The sequence below is a fragment of the Heloderma suspectum genome, chromosome 10, assembly GCF_057233095.1.
Source record: "Heloderma suspectum isolate Gila_16-S chromosome 10, 16-S_ref, whole genome shotgun sequence".
Lineage (NCBI taxonomy): Eukaryota > Metazoa > Chordata > Lepidosauria > Squamata > Helodermatidae > Heloderma > Heloderma suspectum.
The window spans coordinates 2,423,181-2,450,009 of NC_139467.1; the positions used below are offsets into that span (position 1 = coordinate 2,423,181).

The window sequence follows — 26,829 nt, forward strand, 5'->3', positions numbered from 1 at the left end:
TTCCATCTTTTTTCATACTGCAGAAAATCCTTTAAATAAGAAAAGATGAAATAGCAGCACAATGCTTTCTGATACTTAGCACCAGGACCCTCCCATCTGGAAGCACCTGAAATCTGGGCCTGTGTATCTGTGAAAAGGAACAAAGGGGAATCTGCAGTTGGAGGGAGACTGAGAGGGAAGAGCTAGCTTTGGAAAGGCAGAGCCTCTGGGCTACCTCTCTGGGTGATCTGACGTAGGGTGGTGTTGCTGCAGCCTTGAGGACTATTAAGCTGGGTATCCCCCTATGCCCAACTTGCATCGTTGTAAATAAACTCAAATATTCCAGAAACCTCTCAAGTCTCCACTTATCTCTCCTTGAAAAGGGAACCGAACCCAGATCTGGGCTGCCCCCAGAACTTCTCACTGCTCAGGGAAGTTGGGCCCCGTAACAGTACCTTCTGGTTGAATCTTCCCTGGAGAGCTCCTCACGAATCTCACATCAGCATAAGTCACCCCCTGTGACATCCTCGGGATGGGAGAAGCTGCTGTGCCCACATGGGACGTGCTGGTAGAAGGCAAAGTACCGACTGGCCGGAAAATCACTTTCTCTCTACCAAAAAGGCCTGTTGCGTAACTGATTCATATAAGCAGAAGTTTATCTTGACCAGATGGGGCCAGTCAAGCACAAACCAAAACTCCCTGGACCACCCACAATATAATTCTAAAAGTGGAAGTCTTGTCTCTCTTTTTCTCATCAACCTTGCTTGTTCCCCAGGGAGAAGAAACGTACAAGACTGACAAATGCTTCTCAGATGTGTAGCTTCTTTTTTTTTTTTAATTATTATTACTTTATATTTTCCACTTAGTGGTTCCTCCCCTGCTGTACCCTTCAAGCAAAAGCCAGCCTGTCTGGAGTAAACAGGTCCCACCCCCTCCTAGAAAAGCACCTCATCGCTTAATGGACCATTTGCTTTTTTAAATGCTTCTTAGAAGGCTGTGCACTCCCCTTCTCCAGTGCTGCAGTGCACACCTTCCCTGCATGTTTTCTTTCAACATCTGCTCCAGTCTCCTTCTTTCACTGGTGCATGTCAGATGAGTGCATATCCCCCGCATCAGACTGCAAGAGCACTGCATGATCACATGGTGGACGAGGGGGCGTCCTTATTAACTCCGTGGGTCTCTTAGCTAGGTACTGTTAGGCATCAAACCTTTAACAAATCTGCAGTTCTTCTGCTACAGAGACTGTATTCAGTTTCCTTGCAATTCATAGTTCTACTTGGCCCTTTAATCCCATGTGCCAATAAATGTTTCAAGTACAGACAAAGGGGTTCATCACACGGAGCTTTTATCCTGCTATTGAGATGGCTCTCTCTCAGACGTTTGCAGGCTCTTTAGATGACGCCTACCCTCCAGGGTGTCTCCTGCAATTTCCCCCAACCTATCGTGTGTTTTCCCCAAACACGAAAAGTGTGGTATTTTCCCAGGCCACAGAACAGGTGCGCCATGACCTCCCTGTGAAATTCTCCAATAGCAGAAGAAACCGCTGTGTCTGCCTGCTGTGGTCAGTTGTTTTCAGTTGTTGGGGGCGTTGTCAGGATGAGATTTGACAGGCGCGAGCGAGGGCAAAAACCGCCTGCCAATTGCATCTCCTGCCTCTGCATTTCTCAATCGGAGGGAGAAGAAGGTAAAATGAAGGGAGACACCTCTGATCCCCCACCCACCCAAGCTCAGAAGCAACGTCCTCTGTTGTTTCAGAGCACCCTATTAAGTTCAGTGGGGCTTGCTCCCACGTAAGTGTGCCGAGGGCTGCAGACTTACAGGGCGATCTTGTGTCTACTCAGAAGTAAGTCCCATTGAGTTAAATGCAGCTTATTCCCACATAAGTGTGCCAAAGGTTGCAGACTTACAGCACAATCTTGCATGTTATGTCTTCTTGTTGTTGTTCAGTCGTGTCCGACTCTTCGTGACCCCATGGACCATAGCACGCCAGGCCTTCCTGTCCTCCGCTCTCTCCCGGAGTGTGCTCAAGTTCATATTCATTGCATCGGTGATGCTATCTAGCCATCTCATCCTCTGCCGTCCCCTTCTCCTTTTGCCTTCACTCTTTCCCAGCATCAGCGTCTTTTCCAGAGAGTTTTCTCTTTGCATTAGGTGGCCAAAATATTTGAGCTTCAGCTTCAGTATCTGTCCTTCCAATGAGCACTCAGGGTTGATTTCCCTTAGGATTGACTGATTTGACCTCCTTGCAGTCCAGGGGACTCGTAAGAGTCTTCTCCAGCACCACGGTTCGAAAGCATCAATTCTTCGGCGCTCAGCCTTCCTTATAGTCCAGCTCTCACAGCCATACGTTACTACTGGGAAAACCATAGCTTTGATTAGACGGACCTTTGTTGGCAAGGTGATGTCTCTGCTTCTGACTATGCTGTCTAGGTTTGCCATAGCTTTCCTCCCAAGGAGCAAGCGTCTTTTAATTTCATGGCTACAGTCACCGTCTGCGGTGATCTTGGAGCCCAAGAAAGTAAAATCTGTCACAGCTTCCATTTCTTCCCCTTCTATATGCCAGGAAGTGATGGGGCCAGATGCCATGATCTTAGTTTTTTTAATGTTGAGTTTCAAACCAGCTTTTGCACTCTCCTCTTTCACCCTCAACAAGAGGCTCTTGAGATCCTCTTCGCTTTCTGCCATTAGGGTGGTATCACCTGCGTATCTGAGGTTGTTGATAATTCTCCCGGCAATCTTAATTCCGACCTGTGATTCATCCAACCCGGCGTTTCTCATGATGTACTCTGCATATCAGTTAAATAAGCAGGGCGACAATATGCAGCCTTGTCGTACTCCTTTCCCAATTTTGAACCAATCAGTTGTTCCACGTCTGGTTCTTACTGTTGCTTCTTGACCCTCGTACAGGTTTCTCAGGAGACAGGTAAGGTGGTCTGGTACTCCCATCACTTTAAGAATTTGCCACAGTTTGTTGTGATCCACACAATCAAGGCTTTAGCGTAGTCAATGAAGCAGAAATAGAAGTTTTTCTGGAATTCTCTTGCTTTCTCCATGATGCAGCGAATGTTGGCGATTTGATCTCTAGTTCCTCTGCCTCTTCGAAACCCAGCTTGTACTTCTGGTAGTTCTCGGTTCACATACTGCTGAAGCCTAGCTTGTAGGATTTTGAGCATCACCTTGCTGGCATGTGAAATGAGCACAATTGTGCGGTAGTTTGAACACTCTTTGGCGTTGCCCTTCTTTGGAATTGGAATGTAAACTGACCTTTTCCAGTCTTGTGGCCACTGTGGAGTGTTCCAAATTTGTTGGCATATTGAATGCAGCACTTTAACAGCATCATCTTTTAGGATTTTAAATAGCTCAGCTGGAATACTGTCATCTCCGCTAGCTTTGTTGTTACTAATGCTTCCTAAGATCCACTTGACTTCACTCTCTAGGACGTCCGGCTCAAGTTCAGTGACCGCACTATCATGGCTATCAGGGACATTCAGATCTTTCTTGTATAGTTCTTCTGTGTATTCTTTCCACCTCTTCTTAATCTCATCTGCTTCTGTTAGGTCCCTGCCTTCTTTGTCCTTTATCATGCCCGTCTTTGCACAAAACGTTCCCTTGAGATCTCCGATTTTCTTGAAGAGATCTCTAGTCTTTCCCATTCTGTTGTTTTCCTCCATTTCTTTCCATTGTTCATTTAAGAAGGCCTTCTTGTCTCTCCTTGCTATTCTCTGGAACTCTGCATTCAGTTGGATATATCTTCCCCTTTCTCCCATGCTTTTCGCTTCCCTTCTTCAGCTACTTGTAAAGCCTCCTCAGACAGCCACTTTGCTTTCTTGCATTTCTTTTTCTTTGGGATGGATTTCGTTGCTGCCTCCTGAACAATGTTACGGACCTCCGTCCATAGTTCCTCAGGCACTCTGTCTATCAGGTCTAATCCCTGAAATCTATTCCTCACCTCCACTGTATATTCATAAGGGATATGATTGAGGTCATACCTGAATGGTTTAGTGGTCTTCCCTACGTTCTTCAATTTAAGCCGACATTTTGCAAGAAGCAGCTCATGATCTGAGCCACAGTCAGCTCCAGGTCTTGTTTTGGCTGACTGTATAGAGCTTCTCCATCTTTGGCTGCAAAGGACATAATCAATCTGATTTCGATATTGACCATCTGGTGATGTCCATGTGTAGAGTCGCCTCTTGTGCGGTTGGAAAAGCGTGTTTGCTATGATCAGCGTGTTCTCTTGGCAAAACTCTTATTAGCTTTTGTCCTGCTTCATTTTGTACACCAAGGCCATGCCTGCCTGTTATCCTGGTGATTTCTGGACTTCCTACTTTAGCATTCCAATCCCCTATGATGAAGAGGACATCTTTTTCTGGTGTTAGTTCTAGAAGGTGTTGTAGGTCTTCATAGAACCGATCAACCTCAGCTTCTTCGGCATCAGTGGTTGGGGCATAGACTTGAATTACTGTGATATTGAATGGTTTGCCTTGGATTCGTACAGAGATCATTCTATCGTTTTTGAGATTGTACCCCAGTACGGCTTTTCCCACCCTTTTGTTGACTATGAGTGCTACTCCATTTCTTCTAAGGGATTCTTGCCGACAGTAGTAGATATGATGGTCACCTGAATTAAATTCGCCCATGCCTGTTCATTTTAGTTTGCTGATTCCCAAGATGTCGATGTTCAATCTTGCCATCTCATGTTTCACCACCTCCAGCTTGCCTTGATTCATTGATCTGACATTCCAGGTTCCTAAACAATATTGTTCTTTACAGCATCGGACTTTCTTTTCACCACCAGACACATCCACAGCTGAGTGTCCTTTCGGCTTTGGCCCAGCCACTTCACTCTTTCTGGCGCTACCTGGAAATTCCCTCTGCTCTTCCCCAGTAGTATATTGGACACCTTCCGACCTGAGGGGCTCATCTTCCGGCGTCATGTCTTTTAGCCTTGTGATACGTTCCATGGGGTTTTCTTGGCAAGAATACTGGAGTGGGTTGCCATTTCCTTCTCCAGTGGACCACATTTTGTCAGAACTCTCTGCCATGACCTGTCCGTCTTGGGTGGCCCTGCACGGCATAGCTTATGGCTTCACTGAGTTACGCAAGCCCCTTCGCCACAACAAGGCAGTGATCCATGAAGGGGAACTACTCCGAAGGAAGTCAGAGGTTGCCTGGGGACTGTGAGAAAATAGTACACCAGAAGTTGAGCTACGAAAACAAGACTCCCCCCGCCTCCTTTGCAGACATGCCAGGGTAGGAGGAAGGCACTCTCTCAGTTCAAACCATGTGGCTGCCACGTAAAGAAGCCCTTCCTAATCCCACAAAGAAACCGAAAGATCCCATTGCTTATCAATGGGATCTTCTCCAACTGGGGAGAGGTAACGAGCAGGGTACCGCAGGGCTCAGTCCTGGGCCCAGTGCTCTTCAACATTTCTATTAATGACTTGGAGGAGGAGGTGCAGGGAATGCTGATCAAATTTGCGGATGACACAAAATTGGGTGGGATAGCTAATACCCTGGAAGACAGAAACAGAATTCTAAGTGGTCTTGATAGGCTGGAGCGCTAGGGAGAAAACAACAGAATGACATTTCATAGGGACAAATGCCAAGTTCTGCACCTGGGAAAAAGAAACCAAATGCACAGTTACAAGATGGGGGATACGTGGCTCAACAACACTACAAGTGAGAAGGATCTTGGAATTGTTGTAGATCACAAGCTGAATATGAGCCAACAATGCCATGTGGCTGCCAAAAGGCAAATGCTATTTGGGGCTGCATTAATAGAAGCGTAGCTTCCAAATCGCGGGAAGTACTAGTTCCCCTCTACTCAGCACTGGTTAGGCCTCATCTGGAGTAGTGTGTCAGTTCTGGGCACCACATTTTAAGAAGGATGCAGACAAACTGGAGAGGTTTCAGAGGGGGGCAACAAAGCTGATCAGGGGAGCAGAAACAAAGCCCTATGAAGAGAGACGGAAAGAACTGGGTATGTTTAGCCTTGAGAAGAGAAGACTGAGGGGAGATATGATAGCGCTCTTCAAGTACTTGAAAGGCTGTCACAGAGAGGAAGGCCAGGATCTCTGTGATCATCCCAGAGTGCAGGATAACGGAATAATGGGCTCAAGTGACAGGAAGCCAGATTCCGGCTGAACATCAGGAAAAACTTCCTGACTGTTAGAGCAATACGACAATGGAACCTATGACCTAGGGAGGTGGTGGGCTCTCCCACACTGGAGGCATTCAAGACGAGGCTAGACAGCCATCTGTTGGGGATGCTCTGACTTGGATTCCTGCATTGAGCAGGGGGTTGGACTTGATGGTCTTGTAGGCCCCTTCCAACCCTACTATTCTATGATTCTATGAAAGAAGGAAGCTCTGGAAAGGATATGGGGTTTTGTGCTTAATGTAGAAACACCCAAAGGGATCAAAGGGACCAGTCATAATGATCCTTAAATTCTGGGAACTAGATTCCTCCCCAGCTGGGGTTGGGGAAGTGCAGGGAAGGCTGAAATCTATGTGGAATCGATGAGCACTGCATGTGATATCTGTAGGGGCCGGAAGGGAGGCACACCGTTAGTTTTGGAGACTGAGGTTGCTCCCAAACTACACTTTTATAAAAGTTTTTGTTCAAACATTATCACCTTCTTCTCATGACCATCCTGTGTTTTCTTACTGCTTCTTCCACCCTTTTCTTTAATGCAGAAAATGTGTTAAGAACAAAAGGAAAGAAGAGCTGCAAAAGGCCTTCTGACTGCTAGCGCTAAGAGCACTCCATCTGGAAGCACCCTCAGAATCAAGGGGCGAAGCCCACATTGAGCTTACACCTATGAGCCCGAAGCGTTACACCGACCTGCAGCAGCAGAACAGGATTCCGTAGTGAGGAGTTTACTCTGCCAACACTCCAGAGCCCAAGACTAAAAGACAACTGAGCAGGGTAAGGATAAACACACATGTGTAGAGGGCATATGAAACATAAGAGATGATGGGGAAGCAGCTGGTGAGGGGCAAAAGTCCCTTGGGGCATGGTAGAATTTTATAAATTTAAGCATGGTGTGGAGAAAGTGGGTAGATAGGAAGCTTGCATCAGGATGAAGGATTTTTCTCACATTACATGTGCTAATTGGCTTACCTACTGTCAGGATGTTTGTGTGTTATCAGCAGCAACTGATTTGTGACTGGCCACTGTTCATAACGTTACTGTCAATGTCAGTACTTTCTGCCTTTAATTCCCCTCTGACCTCACTGTTTACAACCCTACCCACCCTGTGTGGTATATATACCTGCAACTTTCAATAACACTCCTCCAGTACCAGAGGCAGGATGTCTGCGCACACCAGTTGCTGGGGAACATGGGTGGGAGGGTGCTGTTGCACTTGTGTCCTGCTTGTGGGTTCCCGGTCGGCAGCTGGTTGGCCACTGTGTGAACAGAATGCTGGACTAGATGGACCCTGGGTCTGATCCGGCAGGGCTCTTATGTTCTTATGTTCCACACGTCTGATGAACTGGGCTGTAGTCCATGACAGCTTATGCCGGAATAAATGTGGTAGTTATTTAAGGTGCCGCAAGACGCTTTGCTGTTTTTGCTACAATGGACTAATAGAAACAAAGAAAGGGGGGACTGAAGTTTCCAAATTATGAAGCATTTCAATTACATAAATTAATAGATTTATATTGTCAGGGAGATTTTCATTGGACAGGGATGGAATATACAAAAGTGTGGGGTTTTCCTATTAATCATGTTAATTCCATCTGCGTTAAAACATCTACATGAGATCAAAATCTTTTCACCAGTACTTTTGCAGTATGGAAATGATGGGTAAATATATTAGTGCCTGCAGCATACACTTTAATGCCCTTTATGTTTCATCCAGCTCTTTAAAGATAATTGCATTGATGTAGCCTATAAAGTTTGGAAGGAAAATGGACTGAGTTGATTTTGGAATATTATTCACAATGAACAGTGTGTATCTATGGATGGAACCAATTACCTAGGGAGGTGATGGGCTCTCCCACACTGGAGACATTCAAGACGAGGCTGGACAGCCATCTGTCAGGGATGCTCTGACTTGGGGTATTTCTTGTTGTTGTTCAGTCGTTAAGTTGTGTCCGACTCTTCGTGACCCCATGGACCAGAGCACGCCAGGCCTTCCTGTCCTGCGCTCTCTCCCGGAGTGTGCTCAAGTTCATATTCATTGCATCAGTGATGTTATCTAGCCATCTCATCCTCTGCCGTCCCCTTCTCCTTTTGCCTTCGATCTTTCTTCTCTTTGCATTAGGTGGGCAAAATATTTGAGCTTCAGCTTCAGTATCTGTCCTTCCAATGAGCAGTCAGGGTTGACTCCCTTTAGGAGTGACTGATTTGACCTCCTTGCAGTCCAGGGGACTCGTAAGAGTCTTCTCCAGCACCGCAGTTCAAAAGCATCAATTCTTCGGCGCTCATCCAGCCTTCCTTATAGCTTCTGTTAGGTCCCTGCCTTCTTTGTCCTTTATCATGCCCGTCTTTGCACAAAACGTTCCCTTGAGATCTCCGATGTTCTTGAAGAGATCTCTAGTCTTTCCCATTCTATTGTTTTCCTCAATTTCTTTGCATTGTTCATTTAAGAAGGCCTTCTTGTCTCTCCTTGCTATTCTCTGGAACTCTGCATTCAGTTGGATATATCTTCCCCTTTCTCCCTTGCTTTTCGCTTCCCTTCTTTCATCAGCTACTTGTAAAGCCTCATCAGAGAGCCATTTTGCTTTCTTGCATTTCTTTTTCTTTGGGATGGATTTCGTTGCTGCCTCCTGAACACTGTTACGGACCTCTGTCCATAGTTCCTCAGGCACTCTGTCTATCAGGTCTAATCCCTGAAATCTATTCCTCACCTCCACTGTATATTCATAAGGGATATGATTGAGGTCATACCTGAATGGTTTAGTGGTTTTCCCTACGTTCTTCAATTTAAGCTGAAATTTTGCAATAAGAAGCTCATGATCTGAGCCACAGTCAGCTCCAGGTCTTCTTTTTACTGACTGTATAGAGCTTCTCCATCTTTGGCTGCAAAGGACATAATCAATCTGATTTCGATATTGACCATCTGGTGATGTCCATGTGTAGAGTCGCTTCTTGTGCTGTTGGAAAAGAGTGTTTGCTATGATCAGCGTGTTCTCTTGGCAGAACTCTATTAGCCTTTGTCCTGCTTCATTTTGTACACCAAGGCCATGCTTGCCTGTTATCCTGGTGATTTCTGGACTTCCTACTTTAGCATTCCAATCCCCTATGATGAAAAGGACATCTTTTTCTGGTGTTAGTTCTAGAAGGTGTTGTAGGTCTTCATAGAACCGATCAACCTCAGCTTCTTCGGCCTCAGTGGTTGGGGCATAGACTTGAATTACTGTGATGTTGAATGGTTTGCCTTGGATTCGTACAGAGATAATTCTATCGTTTTTGAGATTGTACCCCAGTACTGCTTTTCCCACCCTTTTGTTGACTATGAGTGCTACTCCATTTCTTCTAAGGGATTCTTGCCCACAGTAGTAGATACGATGGTCACCTGAATTAAATTCGCCCATGCTTGTCCATTTTAGTTCGCTGATTCCCAAGATGTCGATGTTCAATCTTGCCATCTCATGTTTCACCACCTCCAGCTTGCCTTGATTCATTGATCTGACATTCCAGGTTCCTAAACAATATTGTTCTTTACAGCATCGGACTTTCCTTTCACCACCAGACACATCCACAGCTGAGTGTCCTTTCGGCTTTGGCCCAGCCGCTTTGCTCTTTCTGGCGCTACTTGGAAATTCCCTCTGCTCTTCCCCAGTAGTATATTGGACACCTTCCGGAAGAGCTCATCTTCCGGCGTCATAGCCTTGTGATACGTTCCATGGGGTTTTCTTGGCAAGAATACTGGAGTGCCTAAAATCCTGCATTTAAAATGGGTCTTTCTGCTTCGGTTTTAAATGCAAGATCACCACTGACTCCCTTTACAAGGTCTTCCACCCCCCAATTCTCCCCATATCTGAGTCTTCCATTCTCTTTCATTGATCTCGCTCCTCTTCTTGCCCACTCGAAGTCTTTTCAAGGAGGAAACTGAAACACAATGGGGTAATTTGATAGCTCATTATCTGCAATCTATTTAAAAATGGAACAAAGGGCATTTAGTGCAGGAGGGTCATGTAAAGAGCCTGCAAGCTTCCATGAAGGAGCAATCAGAATTACAGGATAAAAGCTCCATGTGATGAAGCCCTTGGATTCCTGCATTGAGCAGGGGGTTGGACTTGATGGTCTTGTAGGCCCTTCACAACCCTACTATTCTATGATTCTATAGCTGATAAGAAGGAGAAATTGAAAGATACAAGTCTTCATTGGTTCCATATATCCAAATACCCCACCCTGTACATAGTCCTGTTGTGTTGCCAGAGGTAACATGCCCACAAATGAGTTTTGAAGTTCCAGATCTCTAGAGTTAAAGGGCATGGTATCCAAGCTATACAAATTGTTGATTGGACTATTTTGTGGGTTATCTGAAGCATTACAAGGAGGTCTGGAAGTAGATTTTCAAGGCACAGAAGATCTTCAAAGCAGCTTCAAAGAGGGGGTGTCACCGGACTGCTGACGGTCGTGTTCTCTGGCACAGGCATTTGGGGACAAAGTCTTCAAAGGCATTAACAATATGCCATACAAAACACCACCAACACTTGCCGTTCTGGGTATCTTTCCAAAGGATTTACCTTCTACTTTGCATAAAGTCTTTACTTGACACTCTTTAGCAGCAGCAAAAGCAACAATATCAAGGCTTGGTTTCGGAGGCTTTGGTATCATTTATTAATGGACAAACTGACCCAACATATGAAATTTGTTAAAGGTCATGCAAAAACCCAAAACTTTCTATGCAACATGGTACCCATTTTTGTGGTATGATGATCATACATCACAGAGCCAAGCCCCTCTAGATCATTATAGGATTTTGCTAACCTACTAAGAGAAAACAATTTCTGCTGGAAGGTTTTGCAACTCTGTACTCTGTGCATCCTAACTGAACTGGATTGTGTTTGATTGTTTTCTTTTAACTTTTTCAAGTTATGTTTAGCCTGCGTTGCACTGAAAAAAGGATATTCAAATATAGTTTAAAAAGAGGGTTGTGAAAGTAGGCCTGACAATGCAATTGTAACAAGGTCCCCATACCTTGCCAATTGTAATTAGGCTTAGGAAGTGGCACTGCGATAATCACCTGTCCCTCCGCAGTTTACTCCCACCCCCAGTCCCATCTTCTTCCTTTCCCAGGTGTCTCCCCTCTCCCGAATTTTAGATGTAAGCCCTGTGGGCCAGGAGCCTCTCCTCTTGTACTTGGTCCACTCAGTGACAGCAGGTGATGCTGCCGCGTTACTGCGGCTGTCATACAGGCAAAGAGAGTGCCGCCTGTAGCAGGCGTCGCAAGGGAAACGGCAAACGGATGGCGGCCACCGACTGAGTGCCAAAGCCGGAAGACTCGGCATCATCCCCGGAGGCTGCAGTTTGGCCACGTGAGAAGGGCCCTTTTGGATGAGATCAAAGGTCCAGCTAGTGCCTGTGACCCCCACAGTGGCCAGCCAGGGGCCCACGGGAAGACCGCAAGCAGGACGCGAGCGCAACGGCGCCTTCTGTGGGTGTCTCCCAGCAACCACCTCTGATGCCCTGGCAGGCTGCCCCTGATGCTGTGGGAAGTATGGAGCCATCATGACCACTGAGACGCCGGTGAGTCCCTCTGTCACCACAGTTTTTCTGTCTGTCCACATCGTGCATAGTGTATGCACCTCGATTATGTCCCCCTTCACTCGCCTTTTTTAACAACTGAGAGGCTCCTAAACGTTGTGACCTTTCCTCATAGGGGAGTTGATCCAGCCCCCACGATCATTTTTGGTTGCGCTTTTTCCAGCTCCATATACCCACGTTGAGATGTGGCGACAAGTACTGTACGCAGTACTCCAAGCGTGTCCCCACCACAGATTTGTGAGAGGGCCATGCAATTCAGTCCAGGATGGCTCCAGAGAGTGACGTTTGCACCACAAGCAAGCGGGGCCTGCAGGCCAGGGGTTTGCTTCTGGGGCTGGCCAGTATTATGCTGGATTTGACTGCTGCAGAGGCACAGAGAGCAGCAGCTTAATGAGGCGAATAGGGATTGATATTAAAGCTACAAACATGGGTTGCATAACAAGGCATTAATAATGTAACATGGTTAACCTTCTGCTTAGAGAAAGTTTACCTAGGAAATTGTGGGGCAACAGATTCTGATCAAACAAAAGAAAATTATTCTGCACTGCTTGTGTATGGATCTCACTGCCACATGATGCAGATATGGCCACCAACTTGGATGGCTTTAAAAGGAGATTGGGCAAATTCATGGGGGAGAAGTCTATCAGTGGCCACTAGTCAGTACAGCTGTATATTACCTCCAGTATCAAAGGCGGCATGCCTCTCAATACCAGTTGCTGGGAAACATGAGCGGAAGGGTGCTATTGTGCCCCTGTCCTGCTTGTATGCTTCCCGTTGGGGCATCTGGTTGGCTGCTTCTGGAAACAGGGTAGGACCGACACCCACACATCCCTGCAGGGCTCTTTACTTCTTCTTTTTGAGAACAGGGAGGAGAAGGTTTGGGTTGCAATCATGTGATGGCACAATTTTGCTTCTGCTTTATGCAAGAGAAGAGAAAGCAAACTTCCTAAAACTTGTTTTTCACATGCCCGGGAAAGGATGTCTGGGCAAATTGCGCCTCCCCACAGCAGGGGGCCGCCGGCCGAAGGCTGGACCGGAGGGAGGGAGCCTAAGAGTTGCAGCCCCACTTTATCAACAGCCAGACTTCCGGCTCCCCTTGGAACGTGCGGGCGAAGCAAAAGGGCCGCCATAGAGGTCTGAGGATAGAGCGGCTCTCCTTTCCGGCTTGTCACGGTGGGGGCTTAAATGGCAACCGGAAGTGAGCGCCATCTGCCCTTTTCTAACTCTTGTGTCACCTCTCCGAAGAGACGGGGGGGGGGGTACTGGACTGCGTCAGGACGCCAGAGGCGGGTCGCCGCTCCCTGCGCGAGTTTCGCGCCCCGGCGACAGAGGCGGGGCGGCCTGGCCTGGCGCCTGCGGCCACGGGCCTGGGAAGCCGAGGGCCCATAGAGCCGCGGGGCTAGACGGCCCCTCCCGGCTGCCGGACCTCGCGGGCACGCGGAGCTCGGAAGGAGCCCCGGCGCTCGGCCCGCCAAGGCGGCGGCCGAAGAAGCACCGCGCGGCCCCCGCCCGCCGCCCAGGGGCCCGCTGGGGAGGACGGCTCCGCCGCAGGCGCAGGGCCGGATGCGCATGCGCCGCAGGCAGGTGAGCCCTCGCCATTGGCTGAAGCGCGACCAGTCCGGGCGCAGAGCGGCCGGGCCCGCGGGTCGGTGGCCCGCGGGTCGGGAGGTCGTGACCGGGCCGGCGCGAGGGTGGCTGCTGTTATTCCAGAACGCCAGCAAATGGCCGGGTCTGCGCCCCGGAAGCCCACAGCCACGTTTACGACCCCTGACGTTTGACCTCCGTCACTGGAGCGGTAGGGGGGAGAGGCGCGAGGCCGCGCCGGCCCGGGGAAAGCCTCCTGCCCCTTGAACAGCAGGCGGGGCCTCGCATTTATTCTCAGTGGCCGGAACAGGTAGAAAGCTGCGTACAACCTGGTATAAACCCAGCAGCTAGATTTTGTTTTAGTACAGTTATCTCCCACCTTTCCATTAGAAATAGCACTCAAGGCTGGCAACAACACTAAGATATAAGGTAAAGCGCAACGTTGTAATTAAAACCAATTCAGCGAAAGCCACATCAATAAAAAGGAAACGAAAGTTTACTGTTAACTATTATTCTATATTACATTAGATTGTTGTTGTTGTTGTTCAGTTAAGTCGTGTCTGACTCATCGTGACCCCATGGACCATAGCACGCCAGGCCTTCCTGTCCTCATTACATCAGATATCCTTAGCCAGATATTTGGCTTCAGCTCAAATAAACATGTGCAATTGGGCGCCACAGTTGCCCTTTTGGTGCTTTGCCCTTCACTCCCAAGTGCACAGGCTTCAACACTTGATTCCTACTTACACAGCTCCTCCCATTGGTCCCGAGTGAGGCTTTTTCTGGTCTAAAATTGGCCTCTCTTTTCCTTGGCAGAAGTTTCACTGTCCACCTACAATTAGTGTCCTTTGAGCAGTTAGAATGTTTGTGAGTATTCCATGAGAGTGTCACAGTTACTGAATGCTTTTCCTTGTCATAATACTATGACATAGATAGATAGATAGATAGATAGGTATCTATCTATCTATCTATCTATCTATCTATCTATCTATATTTCATTTATATCCTACCTTTCTTCCATCATGGAACTCAAAGGGGTATACATAGGGTTTCCAGGTGTTAGAATCAGACCTGCTCAGCTTCAGAAGGATAATGGCACCATGTGCTCTTAGACCACATCCTAGGGCCCATCACTCCCATTTAACAGAGGAGAAAACTGAGGGGCTTATGAAACAGTAGTTAACATCCTGAATAAATTGGTATGCATTGCCAAAAGCATTTCAGCAATTTTATCTCCAAAAAAACATTTGCCCAGAAATCAGAACGCATTTACGTGTCATTGTTCTATGATTCTTATCCAAAACATAGATTTCTGTTCAACCTTAGCCTGACCCATTGCCTAGGCCTGTTTCTCAGATACGGTGGCCTGCACTGTGCCAGCAAAATAGGTGTGGTTGGCAGGTAAGCTCACCCATTTCCAGCAGCTGACGGACATAATGCAATAAAACCAGGTACATTTGGAATGGGGTTCATTGCTTCTGTGCAGCTTTTGCAAAGCAGGGGAGTTGTCACAGGATTATAAGCTGGCAGCTACAAGCCAAGGTTCTTAATGTATGTTCTTGACTCTTGCCAGGATTGGAAGAAATGGAGCCTCAAGCAGCCAAAAAGGCCTCAGAAGGGAGGAAGAAGTTCACTGTGAAGACACAGGAGGAGGATACAGGCCCGGTACAATGAGAGGTTTGGGTTGCAAAGATATGGCTTTGGGGACTCTTTTCCACGGAGCTTTTACCTCTTACTGGACATCAGATGGGGACCTACATTTGCACCTAGATGCGCTGACAGAGGGGACGCCTGCCCCACTCTCTCACAGAAACCACAAGCTCACCTCTCAAACACAGCCTGAATTGGCTTCTCGGTTCACCTTAAATGTTTTTTCCCATTTCCAGGTGAAACTGCTCTTCAAACCCTCTTCTGCAGCAAAAGCCTTGCTGGTCCCTGAGGCCCCTGTTGTGTCAGGAGGTGCATCCTATGCAGACTACATTGTTGGGCAAGCAGCTCCCTCCTCTGCTCCCCAGGTGAAACAAGGCACATCCGTCACTGCCACAGCAGCAGCAACCATCTCAGAGGTGTCCTCTGTGCATGACAAAAATAGGAGCACTGTGCAAAGTGCAGCAGAAGACAAAGGCTGCCCCTTGAACCCAGCATCAAAAGCAGGAGCAAAGCACAACAGCATCATTGTCAGCCCCCGTCAGGTGAGAGAGAAGAGGGCAGACTGACAGGGAACGCCTCCTCCTCCGTGCCCTGCATTTGGACAGTCGGTCAGCAGCAGGCCTAAATTGGTAGGCCAAGCTGTGGGTGATCTCTAAGAGAGGATCCAGGGCTGAAACTTGGTTCTCAAATCCCAAGTGTGTGGGGCTGGCTATGGCTACCATGTGAACTTCCTTGCTGAACAAGGGAGTCAAGAGATGTAGTCTTTCTAGACCCTAACCCAGAAACTCACAGCTTGGTTTCAGAAAGGGAGACGTCCTGAGGGGAAAAAACTCTGCATGTGATCAGAGGCCATATCCTCTTTATTGATAGTTCACAGAGGCCAGCCATTCAAAACCCCAGTTTAAATATGACCACCAAGCCCTCAGGGTTGTTGAGAAAACCTTGCAAGTGTTCATGCAAAGTCTGTGAAAGCAGCACAGGCATTAGTACCCCTTGGCACGGGGAGGCAGGACCCCTTGCTTGGTCCCTCCAGCCCCTCCCCCTACTGCCCCCCCCTTCATTCAGCACAAGGTATTTCCTTTCTCCACCCCGATAGTTCCAAATTTTGCAGGAATAGGTAATGAGGCAACACATTTATCCCCACTGTGGTATTTAGGGGGCTTTGAGAACAGAGTTCTAGTTCCTTACCCAGTTGTTTCTCAGAACGATGCTCTCCCCTTTCCCTCTCATCTTCTATGTTCCCTTTTTGGGCGCCAACCCCTGCCTCTGCTCTGTACTGTTCTGCCTTTCCAGTCTCTCTTTCTCCCTTACCCTGTAGCCTGCTTCTATGACCTCAGGCTGACTTTGACAGCCTCCTTGAATTCCTTCTTCCCTCAGAGAGGAAACCCCATTCTGAAGTTTGTCCGCAACGTGCCATGGGAGTTTGGCGAGATTGTCCCAGATTATGTGCTGGGCCAAAGCACCTGTGCCCTTTTCTTGAGGTGAGGAGAGATTTTGCACAAAATCACACACACCAAGCTGTTCAATTTTTGTGAACCGCCCAGAGAGCTTTGGCTATTGAGCGGTATAGGAATGAAATAATTTATGTGTAAAATTTGGTTCCATGGGTGCCTTTCGGCCTCCCTCCCACAGCTCCCTAGTTCTTCTTGCCTGTTTTGTCGTTTCCTACCAAAACTCCCCTCCCATGGCTAGACCCTGAGAGCCAAACTGCAAACTGTGTTGCCAGCAGCGTCTCATGAGGCTTTTAAAAAAAAAAAAATGCTTGGCACTAGGAAGGGCGTGTTTTGAACTGGAACTCTCTTTCTATTGCAGCACAGCAAGGTGATTTTGGTCAGGCCCACAGCGGGAGAAGGGAAGGGTTAAACCTACCCTCCCAGCATGCTGCAGCCCCAATTCAGAATGGAGCCCCACCCCTCAGACTTCCAATTAAACATTTTAAAACTTCACGATGCTAAAGGCAACATATGTAATGTCACACATCCTTAGGCCCTGACTGAGCTTTCTTTTCTGATCAAAACGGACCTCTCATTACCTTGGCAGAGGCTGCACTGTCCACATGCCATTGGCAGCTTCCTCCTCTCGAGGACTTAGAATGTTCCTGAACATTCCATGATATCATCACAGCAGTAACTGCTGGCAGTGGCCGGCGAAGTCTGCAGCTAGGCAGGCAATGACCAGTTTTAGCCAGAGAGAGAGCATGAGGGAGAGATGGAAATCCTTTCAGGGGCTCAGGGATACATCGATCCAGAAATCCAGATTTCTGGCTGTGTATCAGAGTTAAAGGGCCTGGGAGCTTAGCACTGGACCGCTAACCTGGCCTCATATGGCATCTGTACGACTGGAGCAGGGGAGGGGGTTCTCCCATCCAATTCAATAATATAAGTTAGTCTTTGTGTCTTGGGATTTGCTAAACACAATTTAAAGGGCCCATCAGCCTCCCCTGCCCCTCGGCTGCTGCCCCTTTTGAAGAAAGCCCTCTCTGAACAGGTGATCTCTTTCTCTGCCACATGCAGCCTCCGGTACCACAACCTGAACCCCAATTACATCCACGAACGGCTCCGCAACCTGGGCAAGACTTACATGCTGCAGGTGCTCCTGCTTCAGGTTGATGTGGTGAGACTCCAGGCCATGAGGACAACCTCGCCTCCTGTTGCTCCATCCCTCTCCTCCTCCTGTCTTGGACCACTGGCTGTACAAACTCTCAAGACCCGCTTTACTCAGTCCAATACTTTAAACCCTGGGCCACAGGGGTTCTGTTTTTGTTCTCTCTGTGGCTGCTGGGAATTTGCTGGACACCAGCTGCAGGGGGCATCAACAGGAGAGGACCACTGCCGTGGTGGGCTGCTTGCGGGCTTCCCAAAAACATCTGGTTGCCATTGCGGTGGGAATGGACAGAACGGTCTGTTGTTCTGGTCCAGCCTCAGGGCTCCTCTTCTGTTCCTGACATTTCCCCGGGTTCTTTTTGTTTTCCCTTGTTTTCTGCCACGTCCTGCCCCTCCAGCCCTGGCTGGCTCAACTTGCCAACTCCTTTCTCGCTTCCTTTAGAAAGACCCGCACCAGACGCTCAAAGAGCTGGCAAAGATCTGCATCCTTGCCGATTGCACCCTCATCCTGGCCTGGAGGTGAGAACCAAAAGCTAGGCTGGGGATGGCACTCCAGGTTTCCGGCTGATGCCTCTTGCCCTGCCTGTGGGGCTTTGGGGATCTTGGCAAGCCCTTGCCACACACCCTGGGGGCCAAGCTCAATGGCAGCACACAGACCTTGGATGGAGAAGGTCCCAGGCTCACTCCTAGGAATCTCCAGCCAAGAGGATCTCTGGTGAGGCTGAGAAAGGCCTCTCTGCCCAACAGCCCCTGCCAGTCCAAGTAGACCACACAGGCCTGGATGGAACAACGGCCTGACTCTAGATGAGGCCATTTCTCAGGAGGGACTGTATGCAAGTCCGTGGCAGAATGCACACTGTGTGCGGAACACCCTGGGCTTGATCCCTGGCTGGGAATGGGCCCGCTCAGCCCGAGAGCCACTGTTGGTCAGAAAGGAAAGTCCTGGGCTCCATGGACCAGCAGTCTGTCTCAATGTCTGCCAGCAGATCCTCCCCTGCAGCTCTGAGCCTGCCTCTTCCCACCTCCCTCAAAGCTCCCTTGGTGCTTCGAGTCACCAGGCCTTGAATGGGACAGACAACAGATTCCCGCCGGCTAGAAGGCCGGCTGGCTCATTCCACCCCTGGCATAGCGTCGCTGCACTGCTCCAGTGGCTTAGCAAATGAGAAGGCCCCACTTGAAACAAGCTTCCCACATTTCCCTGCCGCCAGAGTTTGTGAGACTTACCACAGCACCTCTCCAGTAAAGAGCTCACAAGGGCAACTGTACATAAGCAAACTGAGCGTATCTTGGGGGTAGATCTAGAATATTGCACCAAGAACTGCATCCAATGCCGAATCCCCTATTTTATAAAGCTGTTTCTACACCCTCTTGCGACTAGAGATTTTTGTAAAAACCCTTCGCGCGTTTTGGCAAATGCTGCTCAGAACATAGGGAGTGTGGTGTTCAGAGGTGGCCCTCTTGAACCTCTTTCATGGCTCTTTAAGTCAACCGTGGCTGCTTCTTCCCATCCTTAGTCCGGAGGAAGCTGGCCGCTACCTTGAAACATACAAGGCCTACGAGCAGAAGCCGGCTGACTTGCTGAAGGAGAAAGTGGACCAGGACTACCTCTCAAGGGTAAGAGCGTTTCTCCCTGTGGCATGCTGCCCACGGTGTAGCATGCTGGGGCCACTCGCTCTCCAAGGGCAAACTGCTCCTCTGCTTATTCCACTCACACACAGCTCACATTCTGACCTTCTCTGCCCTGCCATGTTGGTTGTAAGTAGGCAGTAACTATTACCTCTCATCGCCCCCCGCCCACCCCAAGCCTCAGTGGTGGGAGGGGAACGAGATGGTACTATGCTATTGGTTGATTTTTCAAACTTTAGGGAGGTATGTAGTGCCCTGAAAGGCTTGCACCCTCTTTATTGACAGACACTCTCACTCCTTTGCATTTCTAAAATCAAGTGCAGGGGCTTCCTCACACACGTTCCCTAACCACTTACACCTGAAATGCGATGGAGTGTTTCTTCCTCTCTGGAGTTTGCTAAACAGTTACTAAAGAGAGCTCCTGCAAGAACCTGGCATCGTAACATTGGATGATGCAGCTGCTTCATTCTCTCATTACAGGTGACAGACTGCTTGACCAGTGTGAAATCCGTGAACAAAACAGACACTCTCAGCCTGCTCTCCACCTTTGGAGTGAGTTTCTTCTTTAGGCTGGGGGGGGGAGATCAAGTGCCTCTGAGACGGGCACTGATTCCAGGCCTCACAACGCCTCCCTGCAGCCGCCCGTAAGTTATGCCTTCTAACCCAAACTCCCCTTTATACACAGAGGTGTGGGGGTAGCTGTGGTTACAGGGGTGGGGCTCTGTTATTTCTCCATGGACTAAGCTCTAGTGCTGAAAATAAGTTCTGGGGTAAAGCCCCTGCACAAATAAAGTTCTAGTTTGAACTTCTGCACCTATCCCATGCCCTTTTGGATGCTCCTTGTTGGTCTCTTCTGCTGCTCTCCTAACATTAAAATACTTTAAAAACTCTACCCTCTTCTGACTTTCTGGCCCTGCTTAATTCCAAGACATTCTCTTGCCTTGCAGTCACTGGACAGCATCATCCATGCTTCCAAGGAGGACCTGTCCCTGTGCCCAGGGATTGGGCCCCAGAAGGTAAGCGGGGAAGGCCACTCAGCCCATCGATCTTTGACCAATCAGCTAGCTTGGGGGGAAAGTATTCCTTGCTTTCATAATCACATGCTTTAAAAGCCTCCCAGGAATTACTTTAAAAGCCTTAATTTTCTAGCTCTTGTGACTGGAGGGAAACAGGCAGGAAATACATCAGTTGGGGAAAGGGCTGGCTGGGTTCGCAGCCTAGGCCACGTTTCTTCACCACTGTACCCAACACAACTGGAATGTTGGCTGTGGGACCTTGGTGGTCATGCACTTCCACCTGGGAGAAGGGATGCTACTTTAAGTGGGGATGAGGGAAAATCTGGAAATTTCAGTGTGGAAATGCAACACACAGTGGCTAGAAGACTGTGGGAGCCTCAAAGCAGATGGTGAGCCTTAGCAGCAGGGACTAAAGTGAAACAGAGAGCTTTGGCTACTGGGCGGTATAAAAATGTAATAAAGAAATAATAAGCAGGCAGGCACAGGTGTCTAGCTTGGAGCATCTGGGAGGTGGAGTGACACAGAGAACCTCCCCACCCATTCAGAGACCTGTGGGGCAGTCCCCATGGGAATCCCCAGAGTTTGCTCTCTTCCCCCTGCATCTGCCTCCCATTCTCCCTTGCACCTCTTCTTTCCAGGCCAAGAGGCTCTTTGATGTCCTACACGAGCCATTTCTCAAAGTTCCGAAATGACCGGAGACGCAAGGAACAAACGTGTGCCCACAAGCAGTTGATGAGCACCTCAGCCCCCTCACCTTCCCACCCAGGAGTCAGCTTGTCTGCAGAGCCCTATGGAAGCCCAGCAGAGTCACACAGCCTTCTGGAAGAGAATGGAAGCCTTATTTTACTAGTGGCCAATAAGTTTCTCACTTCCCCACCCCCCGGTAAATAAAACACCAGCAAGTGGCAAGAATAGCGAGGTAGTCTCTTATTCTTCTGGGGAAGCTGGGCAGAAGGAGAAAGCTAAGCAAAAACCGTAAAAAAAAAAAAAACCCTTGAGAGAATTATTGGTTCCTGCTTCTATATTTGCAATTCCTAGTTCCTTATTTAATTCAGCGGTGCAGATGGAACCTAAATAAGGATGTGGGAGCTGAACAATTCTCCCCCCACAGCCCCAAACAAATTCGGGACCAATACCCATCCACGTCACTACGTGCAGCCAGACCAAAGCTGAACTGGTCAGAGAGCTGACAGGAGGTTTGAGGGGCCCTTAGCCAAGGCAGGAGCAGAGTTCTCACTCCCCCCACCCCCAGATACCCCAGGCTGGGGTGGCTTTTACTCCTGTGGGGCCAGCTCCTGCTTGATGAAGTCCAGCCCCTCCTCTGCTGCCTCCCTCTTGTGCTTCTTCTTCTTCTTCTTGGGCTTCTGGCTGGGCTCCTCCCACAGCCCTGCACCTGGTCCAGAGGGGGCCTCCAGCTCATCGCAGCCCGGCAGCTCTTGTTTTATAGAGCTGGGCTCCAGCAACAGGCTGACCCCTTCCTGCTCCTGCTCCTCTTTCACCTTCTCCTTCTTCTTCGTCTTCTTGGACTTGCGGCTTGGGGGCCCCATCCCAGACTCCTCTGCTGCCAATGCCAGGCTGCCCTCTGGGCTTCCCCCCAGACCATACCGCTCCCATGGCTCTGGAACAGCCTCTTCCTTAATGGAGGCCACGTTCACCAGTGTCATGGCCTCCTCTTCCCGCTTCCTTTTCTTCTTATGCTTGTGCTGAACCAGCCCCTCCATTCCGGAGCTCCCGTTCTCTCCTGCGTGGGGCTGTGGCTCCCCTGGCAACCATGGGTCAAGTTCAGACTGCTGGTTTATGGAGCTGGGATGCAGCAGCAGCAGCAGCCCTCTCTTCTCCACAATCTCCTCCTCCAGCTGCTTCTTCTTCTTCTTGCTCTTACGACTCTGCTCCTCTGCTGACAAGAGACTTTCCTGCGAGGAAGCCCCCATGCTGCTACTTGGCTGAGAATCCTCTGCAGGCACTGTGGTTCCCCCAGAAGGCACCTCTGGACCTCTGCCCTCCCAGGGCTCCTGCTTCAGAGGCAGCTGCTCCTCAGGGTCTCCCATGTACTCCATCATCTGAAGCAGACGCTTCTTTTTCTTCTTTCGGGGGGGCTTCTCTGCAGCTTCCTGGGAAGGAAGGGGTGGTCTCTTTAGCTGCCCGCCAAAAGGCAAGAAGCGCTGCTTGAGACCTTCTGGGATCTGGGGAGCTAGTCTGTCTGCCACCGGCAAGAGGGGCTGGTTGGCACTGGGGTCCCTATATCTCTCCCAGAGGCTCAGGGAGCCGCTGAACAGAGGTGCACATGTGAGCTGATCCAGGTGGCCTGAGGGCACAAGCAGGTGCACACAACTGCCCAGATCCCCCGGAGTCATTTGGGTCCTGTAGACTTTCTGCATCCTGTCCGGCTGCAGCGCTTTCAAAGTCTGGAAGCCCGACAGGGATATGACATGTCCATCCAAGCTGGGGGGGGGGGGGGGAGACAGGGTAAGTATTGGCTGTTATCCATGGAGCAAAACAGATGCACTCCCCCCTCCAACAAAACACTGTGCAGATCTTTGGTGGGGCAGCTCTTGCACAAAATAGGCCTGCCTGAATCCCAAATTTCATTTGCAGAAGCAATAACATCCCACGCAGCTTCAACAGGTTTGTTCCCTCTCCCCACCTCTCTGGAAACCAATTCCCCCCAAGACCTGGTCCCACATGCACCCTTTATTCATGGGGCAGTGAGGTGAGTGGAGGACTATCATCCCATTTTCTACAGATCTCCAGGAAACCCCAACTCTCCGCCTGAGGCGTCAAGAGTGCTTGCTTGTGCGCTCTCTTTCTCTCTCTCTCTCTCTCTCTCACACACACACACACACACACACACACCCCGCTGCCTACCTCTCTGGACTGAAGTTAGCTGGGGCTCTGATCAGCAACAGCTGCTTCGAGGGGTCCTGCAGCATCTCTGGGGAGAAGGGTAGCCCAGGTGCAAAGGGGCTGGCCGAGAATCCCGCTGGACACACAAAGCGGGGAGATCCTGTTGCAAAAGAACAAAGCAGGGAGATTTCTTTTTTTTTCATTTCATTTATTACATTTCTACATTGCCCAATTGCCAAAGCTCTCTGGGCGGTTTACAAAGATTAAAACCCTAAAATATCATATAACAACATAACATAACACCAGTTTTGTACAAAAATATAACCATTTTAACTAATCATCAACAGGAATAACAAACAATAAATCCCCGGAGACCAGAGAAGTAAACAACTCCCAATATCAGGGATACCACGGAGGCCCTTTTCCACAGCCAGATCCATCCCAATGTGTGTTACTCCATTCCTTTGGATTTCTGCTTGACCTCTAGAAGAACTGCCTGCGAGGTTTTATTTCAACTGGTGCTTTAGCCTGTGAAGTCTGATCACAGCACTCCGGCATAGGCTGCTCTTGAACATGGGGGTTCGGTTCTCCCATTACGGTGCATGAGGGTCCTCCCCTTCCGCCCTGAACTGGTCCAATCCTGGGATGGCGACCCTGTGGCCCCCCAGAGGGGCTCCCAACTCCCATCAGCCCCAGCCAGCATGGCCAGTGCTCGCGGGCGATGGGAGTTGTAGTCCAGCAGCGTCCGGAGGGCCGCGGGTACCCCAGCCCGTCCTAGCCCCTTCAAAGCAAGCGCGCACTCGGCCGCCGCCCACCACGCACCCTCCGGGGCGCCCCGCCGGCCGGCCGCCGCCATGCCTCCCGCCGGCCGCACGTGGGCCTCCCCGCCACAGCCACTTCCGGCCTCTCCTCCCGGGCGGCTCCACCGCGGCGTGGGGGGGCGCCCCTTGGCGCGGTCCTCGCGCCGGCGCGCATGCCTGGCGAGTGACGCCGACGGCGTCCCCCGGACGAGCCGGATTGGTGCCGCCTCGATCCTTAAAGGGGAGTCGAGGGCGGGGCTCTCTACTTGCGCCCTCCGACCCTAAGGAGCGCGACCGGGTTCGGTCTCCGGATCGGCCCGGCGTCGCCGCCGGCTTCCGTGGGCGGGGCCAGCCCGGCCGCGCCGGCGCCCCCCAGCCGCGTTGGACTACCGCTCCCAGCATGCCCCGCCGGCGCGCGCTGGGAGCGGCGTCCGAGGCAGCCGGGGGCGCCGGCGCGGGGGGCTGCGAAGCGCGGCGCCGCTTTGCCCAGCCGCCGCGGGCAGCGCCGGCCCGGCGCGAGCTCCCCGGCCCCGCAGGCCCCTCCTCGGGCCGGCTGGCGGCAGCGCCACGGCCGGGCGAGAGGGCCGGGCCGGGCCGCCCTGCTCGCGAGCTGCGGGGGGCGCAGGGCGCGGCCTCCGGCTGCGGCGCGCTGCGGGGGCGCCGGCCGGCAGGCGGGAGCCTTGGAGCGCGCGGGGCCAGCGTCCCCGAGCCCCGCCCCGGAGCGGAGCCTGGGCGCGGCTGGGCGCGGGCGCGGGGTGCCCTGGGCAGAGGAGCGGAAGAGCGGTGGCGGCGCGCCCTCGGCGTCAGGCGCTGGGCGGAAGACGCGGCGGCCTGCGCCGCTCCGCGGCGTCACTCGCGCGGCCGCGGCCCGTGCGGGCGCCCGCGCGGGCAGAGCGGGAGATGCGGGCGGCGGACCAGCAGCCCGGGCGGCAGGCGGGGCTGAGAAGGCGGGCGGCCGGCTGCCCGGCCGGGTTGCGCGCGACGTACTTGGCGCGGGCCGGGCGCGGGCCGGGGGGCCCGCTCGCCGCCGCCCGGGCGCAGGCTGAGGCGGGCCCGGGCGCGCGGCGCGCTGGGGCCAAGGCGCGGGCGCGTTTCCCGGCGCGGGCGGCGGCCCCGGGCGGCGGCGGTGACGAGCGTGCCGCGCGCTCCCGGCTACGCGGAAGGAGGGGCGCGCGGCCCGCTGGCGCGGAGAGCCTCGCGGCGCGGCTTCTCGCCGCTGGGCGGCGCCGCCGGCGGCTGCCGCGGTGCAACAACACGGCCTTTGCAGCAGAAAGCGGCCCGTGCGCGGCTGGGCGCGCAGTGGCGTCGATCTCGCCAGAAGGGCCCTTAAGCGAAGTGAGCCGACGCGATGGCAGAAGCCAGACGCAACATATGCGAGGCTGGGCAGGCATCTAACAGAGGCAGCCTTCCCCGTCCTGGTGCCCTGCAGATGTGCTGGACTGCAACTCCCACCGTTCCCAGCCAGCGTGGTCAGGGATTATGGGAGCGGTGGCCCAAAACAACTGGGGGCGCCCAGCTCCTTGCCCGTGCTGCAGAAGATCAGGCAGGGCCGGCACCCCCATCAGGCAGATGAGCAGCTTCCCCAGGCGTGGGCGCTGAGGGGCGGGGAGCGCGGGCGAGGCCAGAGCTGCGTGTGCTGCGCCCCGTGCTAGTCTGCTGCCTTCAGGTGTGATGGAGGCCACTCTCCTGTCCCCACTGGGGAGGCAAGATTCAGCTGCCAGTCCTGCCAACTTCTGTTCCTGGCGTGGGAGGGGCCACCATCTTGTGGCTTGCCTGAGGCCTTTGGCCAGCCCTGGCATCAGGCCAAACTGGGCCCCTCTAGTCCAGCGCCCTGCCACTCAGAGTGGCCAAACAGAGGCTTCTGAGGTGCCCATAAATAGGGCTCAAAGGCAAAAGCCCTTTCCTTTTTTTGAGGCCAGGCGCTGGCCTGGGAGCCCCTGGCACGCTGCTTCCAGCAAGAAGATCGAATAGTCCTTCACTGACATCTCCCGGCGTGTGTTCAGTTGCTTTTTCAAGATGGTGGTTGTCGCCACCTCCTGTGGTCAAAGTGGATCATGAATTATTCCTCATGTGCATTACGTGTTGCATGAAGGAGTGCTTTCTGCTGTCTGTCCTGAACCTCCTCCCAGTCAACCCCATTGGAGACTCTTGGGGGTTCAAGTGCAGAGTCCTTTCTACCTCCTCACTTGGGGGCAGTGGTGGTGCTAGGGCTGGGCCTTGGCCCCCTAGCCCAGGAGACCCCAAAGGACAAGCCAGAGACTGCAGGGGGGGGGGGCGGCAGCAGGGCCAAACTCCCTTCCATTCCTGTAGTTACAAGGGTGCTATGATTTAAGTGCGTTTAAAACATAAAATTGCAAATGCTCTGAGTATTTCTTTTTATCATGGTTGGCAAACTGTCTGTTCTTTGTTTATTGCTGCAACGTATCAGGAAAATAGAATCAGGTGTAAAGCTTGGAATGGTGGTTGGGGCAGGGGGCGCGGAGAGAAACAATAGTTGTGAGCTTCCTACCTGAAACCATCCACCTAGCTGTCTAAAGGGGGGCCCTATCACCGAGCTGCACTGCTGCCCAGGGGTGCTGTGTGGGTTTGGGGGTATTCTGTGTGAGGACCAAGAGCTCCGGCTTTGATGGAGACAAAGTTTTTAGGATTCTGATAACTGGCCCTGTATAAATGCATGCTTTAGTCATGCAGCAGTCACGGCACAGTTAAACCAGTGACTGGAAAACAACGGCAGGGGGAGGTGGCTATTGCCCTCCTGACCTGCTTGTGGGCTTCCTGCTGGGGCATCTGTTGGACTAGGACTAGGAACCAGGACTGGACTAGGAAACAGGATGCTGGACTGCACAAGCCCCCTCGAGTCTGATGCAGCTTCAGGACTTTTCTCATGTTCCAAATTCTTCGCTAGGCCCAGTGTTCTGGGGACAATTGGGGCTGCACTGACCCCAGGCTCTCTCTGTTGGCAAGATTCATGATTTTTCCCTGTAACTTTTCCTCCCACAAAAAAT

At 51.4% G+C, this 26,829-nt stretch overlaps 3 protein-coding genes across 25 annotated transcripts in view; 1 reads left to right on the forward strand and 2 right to left on the reverse strand.

The window, feature by feature from the left end:
• Nucleotides 1–563, reverse strand: part of LOC146337434 (uncharacterized) — a 20,232-nt gene extending 19,669 nt beyond the window's left edge. For 6 of the 7 annotated variants that reach the window (XM_084814575.1, XM_084814574.1, XM_084814573.1 and 3 more), the window contains exon 1: nucleotides 435–522. Coding sequence is in view for 1 of the 7 variants with exons in the window: in XM_084814577.1 (XP_084670703.1) it covers nucleotides 435–504 (70 nt within the window). In the remaining 6 variants the exon portion in view is untranslated. Of the gene's footprint in view, nucleotides 1–434 lie in introns of all 7 variants that reach the window. The other variant, XM_084814577.1, reaches the window with a different exon arrangement.
• Nucleotides 1–21,175, forward strand: part of ERCC1 (ERCC excision repair 1, endonuclease non-catalytic subunit) — a 25,931-nt gene extending 4,756 nt beyond the window's left edge. For 3 of the 16 annotated variants that reach the window (XM_084814591.1, XM_084814592.1, XM_084814590.1), the window contains exons 2-12: nucleotides 6,676–6,907; nucleotides 11,234–11,683; nucleotides 14,859–14,950; nucleotides 15,172–15,477; nucleotides 16,313–16,416; nucleotides 17,449–17,548; nucleotides 17,981–18,057; nucleotides 19,053–19,152; nucleotides 19,645–19,716; nucleotides 20,112–20,180; nucleotides 20,819–21,175. In XM_084814591.1, coding sequence (XP_084670717.1) covers nucleotides 14,870–14,950; nucleotides 15,172–15,477; nucleotides 16,313–16,416; nucleotides 17,449–17,548; nucleotides 17,981–18,057; nucleotides 19,053–19,152; nucleotides 19,645–19,716; nucleotides 20,112–20,180; nucleotides 20,819–20,872 — 963 coding nt within the window. In that variant the 5' untranslated portion in view covers nucleotides 6,676–6,907; nucleotides 11,234–11,683; nucleotides 14,859–14,869 and the 3' untranslated portion in view covers nucleotides 20,873–21,175. Of the gene's footprint in view, nucleotides 1–6,675; nucleotides 6,908–11,233; nucleotides 11,684–12,950; nucleotides 13,286–13,312; nucleotides 13,715–14,858; nucleotides 14,951–15,171; nucleotides 15,478–16,312; nucleotides 16,417–17,448; nucleotides 18,058–19,052; nucleotides 19,153–19,644; nucleotides 19,717–20,111; nucleotides 20,377–20,818 lie in introns of those variants that run through there. The other 13 variants (XM_084814589.1, XM_084814588.1, XM_084814593.1 and 10 more) reach the window with 11 other exon arrangements.
• POLR1G (RNA polymerase I subunit G) lies at nucleotides 20,918–23,915 on the reverse strand. 2 transcript variants are annotated; one of them, XM_084814572.1, is made up of 3 exons: nucleotides 23,847–23,915; nucleotides 23,046–23,184; nucleotides 20,918–22,622 (listed from the first exon to the last, which is right to left on the reverse strand). In XM_084814572.1, exons 1-3 carry the CDS (start codon nucleotides 23,878–23,880, stop codon nucleotides 21,455–21,457), a joined length of 1,341 nt encoding a protein of 446 aa, XP_084670698.1. In that variant the 5' UTR covers nucleotides 23,881–23,915; the 3' UTR covers nucleotides 20,918–21,454. The 2 variants fall into 2 exon arrangements, with proteins under 2 accessions (XP_084670698.1, XP_084670697.1); XM_084814571.1 differs by lacking the exon at nucleotides 23,847–23,915 and having other exon boundaries at nucleotides 23,046–23,310.
• Between the last annotated feature and the right edge of the window lie 2,914 nt (nucleotides 23,916–26,829).